Source organism: Anopheles ziemanni, chromosome X (genome assembly GCF_943734765.1).
Source record: "Anopheles ziemanni chromosome X, idAnoZiCoDA_A2_x.2, whole genome shotgun sequence".
Lineage (NCBI taxonomy): Eukaryota > Metazoa > Arthropoda > Insecta > Diptera > Culicidae > Anopheles > Anopheles ziemanni.
The window spans coordinates 12,975,287-12,983,819 of record NC_080707.1 but is presented as its reverse complement, the minus strand read 5'-3'; the positions used below and the strand labels follow the sequence as shown (position 1 = coordinate 12,983,819).

The window sequence follows — 8,533 nt, the reverse complement described above, 5'->3', positions numbered from 1 at the left end:
CGGCCAAACCCCCCTAGCTCCGGTGGCTTAATCATCATTAGCGAAGTGAATTTCATTACCTCGCCCATTGTGCGCGCGGTCCAGTTTTACGAGATCCTCGCCGCCCACTTGGGAGCAATGCTGGGGAAATGGGGTGGCGGGAAATAAAAAAATTATATGTATATTATTTCGACACGCGGCCGGCTCGGTCCCCATCGGGGATGTGCCGATTGTCCTTCCGATCGCGAGCCCATCCGTCGTCCTTTTCCGTTTGGTTTTATGTTCCTTTTTGTATTTGCAGTTTCGTTCTCTTTTTTTTTAACTCGATTCCGGTATGCTTTACGGTCGTCTGCTGTTTTCCACTACCTTTCTCGGCTTTCTAGTAGTCCCTGCCTAGTTGTTCTCCGGTTTTTTTTTTATTGTTTATTTTTTACTTTTATGTCATTACTTAACCCGCTATCAATGCGAGTTTGTGCGCTCGCCCATATTTAACCAGTTGCGTCTGCTTCCGTTTTCATCCGTAGGAAGCCGATTGTTCCACTCTCTCTATATTTTGTTGTTTTTTTTTTCTCTCGTATTTTCCACTTCCCCGGTGACGCGCCAGCATATTTACATTTTGGCACTGAGAGTCGTAAAATTTAACTCATTTAACGTTCCACCATTGCACTGCGTTTGGGTGTTTTTCTTTTCGCTTTCCCCCCCACATGTCCCTTTTCGGCGCTTGGGTACTATTTGGTCCTTTTTCTTTTCTTTGCCGGCGAGAAGACGTCGGGCGACGACGTGTCATTTATGTTTCCTCCTCGCTTTCCCTTATCGTAACCCTTTTTTGTTCTTCTTTCTCGTCGACGGACAATACGCACCAGCAGGCTGGATGGACAAAAAGCAAAACGGCTCATTTTTATATCGCTCTTTAGGTTGGATGCACCCGCCGAACGCAACCCTTTTCGTTGGCTCGCTTGGTTTTTCTTTACCCGAATCGTGACAACTGGGGAAAATGCGTTTTTTTTTCTTCTTGGCTTGGTTGCTCGGACCATTTCCCGGTCGTAAAAACGATGATAGCGGTGATGAACGCCGGTGTCTTTTTCGCGGAGGGAACGGAGGGGTGCGACCGGCGACCAGTATGGACGTTCTTAGAGCAAATAAGAAAAACAGTTGCCTCAAACCGAGCTGGGAAAGAAAAAGGGGGAGAAACTTGGCCGTACGGAAAAATATAATAATAAAACGCATAAAACACCGATCGACCACACCTCAGGCGAAGTGGGTAAGTGGAAAATCTTGGTGGATATCCCCTCCGTGGTCTTCACCATAAGATGCATAAACATTTCATTCGATGGTCAATCGAAACGAGTTAAGCTCGGCGGGCGAACATAAAACACGACACGTGAGGGGCCGAGGAAGGAAGTGAAATAAAAAGGTTGTAAAAATCTTTACCTTTGCCAGTGCATTGTGGACTCGGACCCGTCGATTACCCTCCCCAAGGCTCCCTCCACCCGTGTCTTGTTCGCTTGAGGACGCGAAATAAATAGGACACTAAAATTGCTCCATAACCTATAAACGCGTCCATTCGAAGCATTTCGTAGGGGTGAAGAGAGGGAAGGAATGGTAGTGTGTCCAGGGGCAAATGGGATTATCTTGAAAGCAACGCCATCGTCTTTGTTCCCGGCAATGGTTAATTTCAATATTCTGGAAATGTTGATAAGCAGGATTTTCTTACTCTTTTACCCACTGTAAAGTGACACTTAATCGATTTTTATAAACTGTTGTAAACATTTATGCCAAAAAGGGTACCAATAACCGTTTGTATGGAGATAAATTGTGTTTTAAAAAATGTAGTAGAATATTATTCCATACTTCTGGGGATGAATAAAACTAAAGGATATTATAAACGGTGATTTTTGGGTTCGTTTTCCTTACTGTTTCATCTTTTATTTGCTTGCTTTTATTTATTTACTTTTTAAAAAGTATTTTCTTATTTGAATTAGGCCACTTAAAACAAAATGAAGTGATTAAATATGGTCATTCGCATGTTTAAAATATCCTATGTGAATTTCACGGCTATTTAATATGGTTTAAAGGAAAAAAACAGGATTAAACTAATTATGCCAGATACAATGTTAGATTTGCCAACGATCGTTGCAGCTATAACAAGTGTTAAATAAAATGTTGCAGTAAAACAGACAATCATAAAGTATAGAAATATGTTACTTAACGGCTAACGATCTTAATTAAATTTGTTATCAACACAGATTTCATAAAAGGCGTTTTAAACGTTTGACACATTCACTTAACAGCAAGTGTCAAACACTCATTTCACACATGTGAAACCCAACTTGACTGATCTAAACGCGAAATAAACAAGCCATGCCAGCAGAGTCAACAATTTTTCATTCAAATACATTGAAAATGATCGCCAAATGAAATAAACCACGTCGTATTATGCGATTTCAATTCGGTTTCGCAATGGTGAATTAATATTATTATCAATTCCAAAGATGCAATAATATCGCTTTCCGACAAATGAAAGTTGCTGTCATCTATCTGAATCTTTATATATTTTCCATTTGCAGTTTGCAATTGTTTAATTTTCGAGTTTTCATACTGTAGTAGATATTGAAAGTTAACTGTAACATAACAAATTGTTGTTTGAGGTTGACAGCACGTTAAACTATATTTCTTGAGAGAGTTCTAGTTTAATAACATCAAATCAGAGAAAATATCAAATCGCGATAAATGGCTCTAATTAAACACTATCACAGGCAGGTCGTGCTATAACAATCCTTGTTTTGATAATAATCTGATAGTTTTAACGTAGTTATAATGTTTTGGTAGCAGAATAGAGGATAGAGAATCGATTAAAAAAAAAAATAGTATTCTTCTAGAATGGCCTGGAAATTTTTGTATGCTGCTTTTACCTTTCAATCTTTTTACATACATTTTTATTGTTTAAACGAAATATGGAATAATAAATTCAAGAAATCTTCCTTAGTTAATTTATTTTACCACAAGCTTTTGGTTATTTGTTTGATCAAAAAAGTTTGTCTTTGTTCGGCGGTCCCGTTCGGTTTGCATCCGAAGGACTTGGTCCCGGTTTTCCGTCCCTTGGAGGTGCTCAAGCTAATAAGTCTAATAGTAAGAGAGTAGAAAAGGTGAAAGAACGCACCTCGGGTTAAAAATTTCCCCACACCGAGAGTTGTTTGTGCCCGGAGTTTTTAATGTTAATAATTTCAAAAACTTGAAAAGATGCACCACTTGCCGGTGGCGGTCAGGGTCGGTCCCCATTTGCCATACCGGTTCCGTCCGTTCGTTCGAAATAATCCTCGGGTGCGTCGTACCGCTGCGGGGCTTAAAAGTCGGTAAAATTTTACGACCCTTAGTGCTCCCTCCCGAGATCGACGGTACGTCATTCCCGGGGTTTTCCCGAACAAGTGTAGCAAGTGGTGGGCCCCCCGTTCTTTCTTGGCCTCTGAAACCAGACAAGGGAGTGGAGGAGGAGGCAATCTCTCAGTAGCAAAAGGAAGGTGCGAGCCAAGAACAATACAAATCTCGATCCCTGCGGCAGAGAAAAGGCTTAAAAAATCGGGTGCGCCTAGCGTTTGGGGTTGTAAATCTTACCCCCGCCAGCAACCAGCAGGGGGGGATGGTTTTGATGAGAAATGATTTCATTACCAAGGTGATTGGCTTCCCGGTTTTAGGGTCACCTGGGGGCCTGCAGTAGGAAAACTTTGTTCCCTTCGACTTTCGACCATTTTTATTTCGTTCATTATGCTTCACATTTTTTACTGCCTCCTCGTCAGAACGGAAGGGGGTGTTCACTGAATTCATTTTATTTTATTTTGCTTCTGGTTTTTTTTTTACAGAAAACCATAGGCAACGTCGGTTGACTTAAACGTCAAATGACCACTTTCCAAGTTTCTCGCCTATAAAAGTGTGATTTGAATTAATGTACGGGTACTTGCCTTACCTGCCACGAGTGGGTGGGGGAAAAGGCGGAGGGGAGGGAAAATCATTGCACGGCACCACACGCCGATAATTGATAGATCCTGCATAATTTAGTGGCGCACGGTGGGCAAGTTGGCGAAAGGTCCCCTGCGCCCATTTTATTATTCATACTCACTTGCTTTTTTCTCGCTCGGATGAGGTTCTTCGGGTCGAGGGCTTTCGGACGGGGGAGAGAAATGAGTGATGGAGGGGATGTGATGTTATGAAAAACACCAACTCTTTCCTCCACCCAGGTGTCGGCGTACAAAGTATCGTTTTGCGAAAAGTCCAAGTCCGGAACTTCATCCGTTCGCTTTCTTCCAATGTTTCTGGCGTGTTGGCCTCCTTCAATTGGCACCCGAGAGCGCGCCATTTTCGGCACGTGCCCGTTTTAGTGGGACCGCACGCAGCGCTAATTGCTGCTTTCTCGCTGGGACTCGACAAAAAAAAAAAAAAAGAGTAGAGTAGAAATTTCCCCTTTCGCCCTCCCGCGGGTCGTGTTGTTTCCGTTTTCCAATATTACCAATTGCAAAGGTTTGCAATCATATCGGTCGGGACGCGCCGGGACACATTTGGAAAGCTGGTGGAGTTTTCAACGATGAGCAACGCGAGCGACAAAGGGGGCTTTAATTGGATGTGTTTTATTGGCATAACAAAGCTGACAGCAGTGCGTTTGTGGTTTGACATTGACAAGTGCGACTTTGTTTTCATGCATGCATATTCCACTCTTGCGTTGTGATGCTCATCATGAAGTCAACGTTCCCTAGAAGCGTTTTACATTCCGCGGTTGGTCTGAGAATTGTTTCAATTGACAGCAATATGCCTTGTTTCTGATCTTAACCTCACTTTTTAGTCTCTAATAATCCTTTAATCCTTTTTTTCGTTAAAGTCTTTAATAATCCTTTTTTTCGTCATTCAATATCAGACTAGAATAAACCTCCTGTCCTGTTTGGTTGACTTTAAAATGTGATCTGTGCTTGAGATGTTACAGTTTTCATCATCCTATGTTCCTATGTGGGTGTCTACGTAACTTCTGATGTAGTCCTCCTCATGAAGCAAAAACTATTTGAAAGTCTTCTTTATCAACATGGTTTTGGCTTTAGAGTATTACTCAGAATAAACAATTTCATCTCCTCAAATATATTCGATTGAGTAGTAAATCCCAACTGTGCATGAGTTGTTACAGTTTTAATCTTCATCTTTTTCTTTGCGGACGTCTACGTAACTTCTGATGTAGTTCACCTCGTGAAGCAACAACTATTTGAAAGTATTCTTTATCAACTTGGTTTTGGCTTTAGAGTATTACTTAGAATAAATAATTTCGTCACCTCAGGTGTAGTTAATTGAGATGTTACAGTTTTCATCATCATTTTTTTCTATGTGGGCGTCTACGTAACTCCTAATGTAGTCCTCCTATTGAAGCAACAACTATTTGAAAGCCTTCTTTATCACCTTGTTTTTTGATTTTGAGTATTACTCAGAATAAACAATTTCATCTCCTCAGGTGTAGTCGATTGGGGAGTACATCCCATCTACATGAGTTGTTACAGTTTTCATGACCATCTTTTTCTATATGGACGTCTACGTAACTTCTGATGTATGTTCGAATTTTTGTCAACTTTTTGGGGATTTGGGATTAGAGTAGTACTCCAAATAAACAATAGCATCACTTCAGGTGCAGTCTATTGAGGAGTACATCAACTGGTATAAGACCTCTACAGAAATAGGGGAGTAAGCTTCAAACCGTTGACTCTAGTTGGGATGCTGTGTGTCGCGCAGAAACATGAGCATCGTGTAGGTCAGCTTGACCAGACTGGCGAACGCTTCGCTCGACATCTCGAACATTCCGCCACAGGTGATGCCAAGGCTCTTCTGCGTCATGCTCATCATGATCAGGAGTGAGGAACGCGCCTGTCGGTAGCGGTGGGCGTTAGGCAGCGAGTAGCACAACTGCTCCGGCCACTCGAGCCCGTACAGTTGTTCACCGATCCTGTCGTTCTGTAATGTTTTTGAAGGTGTGGTCAGTGGGGTGGAACTGTTTCTTTACCTGTTCTGAGCATACCTCATCGTTTAGTCGGTCCACCAGCTGGCAGCACCAGTAGCACTCAAGCAGCAGCGTGACCAGAAATCCGCTGAGGATGATGTCGTAGGTGCTAGGCCTTTCGTTGGCGCTGATCATGAACATCCCAATGGCCAGGAAGATGACCGCGGAGTAGAACATAAGCAAGAAGGTGGTACGCAGGAACGGTTTGAGGAGGTCGAGCTGCTGCAGGAACTGCTCGTGGCGTCGTACCGTACGCCGGATGTTGCGTTCCAGCTGAGTCCAGAAGTCGATGCCAGGCTCAACAACCAACAGGTGTCGGTAGTCTTCAGCGATCTCAGCCAACTCGTCCGAGAGGCCAAGCATGATGGAGTTCATGCCGGTGAGTGAGGTATTGTAGGCCGCCGCCCAGCGCCAAGCAAAGTCAAATGAGAAGATGTGAACCAGGAGTTCTGCCATCCACCCATAACGCGACACGTTGGCCGGCATCTCGTATAGCTCTCGGCGATAGGTGCTCGAAAACACAAACACAGCCCGATCGGCTAGCCCGATCAGTTGAAAGATGATGGCAGTCTTGACGATCTTCCGATAGGAACCGGTCGCCGGAGGCGTCGCGGCTCGCTGCCGTCGGATGTACTGCTGAAGACGCTCGACGTCCACCACGTACCACTTGAACACCAACATCCGAGCCACCATCATCGACAGCACGCCAAACGTGTTACTATAGTGCAGCGCCTTCCCAGGATTGGCGGATGCGTTCAACAGCGCCAGCACGAATCGGTCGGCCCAGATAAGGTAGGAAAACAGCTGAATGGCTCGCATCGCTCCAAATACCAACCTTACACGCAGACCGTGCCACCCGCGAGCCAGATGAAAGCCCGGCAGTATAAGCAGCAGGTCGAACGGGCCGAAAAAGTCCTGCTCGGTGCACACGGTACGGTAGAGTTTCTTCAGAGACATTACAAGCGACGCCATTGCTACTCCAAGTCCTGCCGTTGACTAACCGGCCGCTGGTCGTGATTTCTTGGTCGAAGACGTCAGCTAGGGTAAAAATAACAAAAGTTTTCAAAGTTCCCAGGAAGTTTTGGCCTGAAATATTCACACCACCGCACGCCATGGCTTTATGTCACTTCCAGAACCTACCTGGTGGGAACATTCTGCAAATGTTACGGTAGGTAAAGGTCCGGTAGAATACGTCATAGGTTACTGGTTGCTATTCACGCCATTTCATTTGTTTGGTATTCGCTGAAGAGATGCGCAGTGGGATAAAGTAGAACAATTGAGTGGACATTTCACTTTGTTTTACTAATTTCTCGATGATCTCGAACCCTGCATTGTATAACCAGATAGTGCTAGTGTTATATGAACAAAGCTTGGTACTAGAAATGTATGCTGTTATTATGTGACGTAATGCAATATTTGATTGTTAACCTTTCCAAATATCGTATTAAACATTTGAAAAAGCTTCGTTTCTCACATTATAGAGATTGCGTTGCTTTTAGCACCTACTTTCTGTTCGATTGATACGCTACCATAGCTTTAGGGCATGGAATACTCAATTTTTAAACAGTTGTATCTGAAAACGTACGAATTCAGGTTGCTGAATTTTTCAGGACTCATTGCTTATGAGGACTTTATTCTTATGTAGTAAACATTTTCTAGGAGGGTTTTAAGACTCTTTCTTTTATTAAAAACTAGATTTTTCTTAATGTTTCCAACTGTTTACGCTTTGTAGAACTGGTTGTCCAGTGACATAAATCATATCAACAAGAAGTAGGAACACATTTCGCCATAGAAAACTATAAACAGGAGTGGTATAAGCCTCTCACATTTCGTTGTCAGCAGTTGGGTAACTCTTTTGTTTCAATTTCTTGTAGATTTTCAAATTCGCAAATTGTATTTACATTCTTACAATATGCCTTTTCGAAGAAAACTTTGAATTTGTCTTGAACAGACTAAACCACATGTTTTTGAAAATCGTTTATAAAAAATTGAACGTTGAATAATGCATTAATTTGAAATTAATGGTTTTTCTCAGTTAACTTTCTGACTACAAATTAAGCTTGTTACTTCTAACATACATCTATTTCGATTTTTTCTGTAATATCCGCCTCCTATCCCACCGTGGGATGGCTCGTCACCATCGTCCACATCATTAATGGATGAACTAAACAAAGTCGCACAAACTTGTCCCGATAAAACGGTCGGAGTAGGAGTGTGATCTTGACCTTGAAACGGTGAAACTGTTTCACCAAGGGGGGTTTCGGTTTTTCACGGACTGGACATTATTTTCCCTCCTATGCAAAACACTCTACCAACTTTGACGTTTACTCGTTTCTAAATAATTTTACATCGTCTTGTTGAGAAAAATATAGCACTGCAGTTGGAGAGAGTTGATGAAAAGCAAAATAAATGTCCTGGACCTGCTACCCTTTCTTTCTTCAACCTTATTTCCCTCCCTCCATGGCCCGCAACTCGCCAGCCAGCTAGATCGCCATGTCCGTAGCATTCGATTTTATTTCTTTAGAGCAAATC

General features: G+C 42.8%; 1 protein-coding gene across 1 annotated transcript; it reads right to left on the bottom strand.

Moving 5' to 3' along the window:
• Positions 1-5,709: 5,709 nt before the first annotated feature.
• LOC131291097 (uncharacterized) lies at positions 5,710-6,973 on the bottom strand. Its single transcript, XM_058320288.1, has 2 exons — positions 6,020-6,973; positions 5,710-5,955 (listed from the first exon to the last, which is right to left on the bottom strand). The coding sequence occupies exons 1-2, from the start codon at positions 6,971-6,973 to the stop codon at positions 5,710-5,712; spliced, it is 1,200 nt and encodes a 399-aa protein (XP_058176271.1).
• Between the last annotated feature and the right edge of the window lie 1,560 nt (positions 6,974-8,533).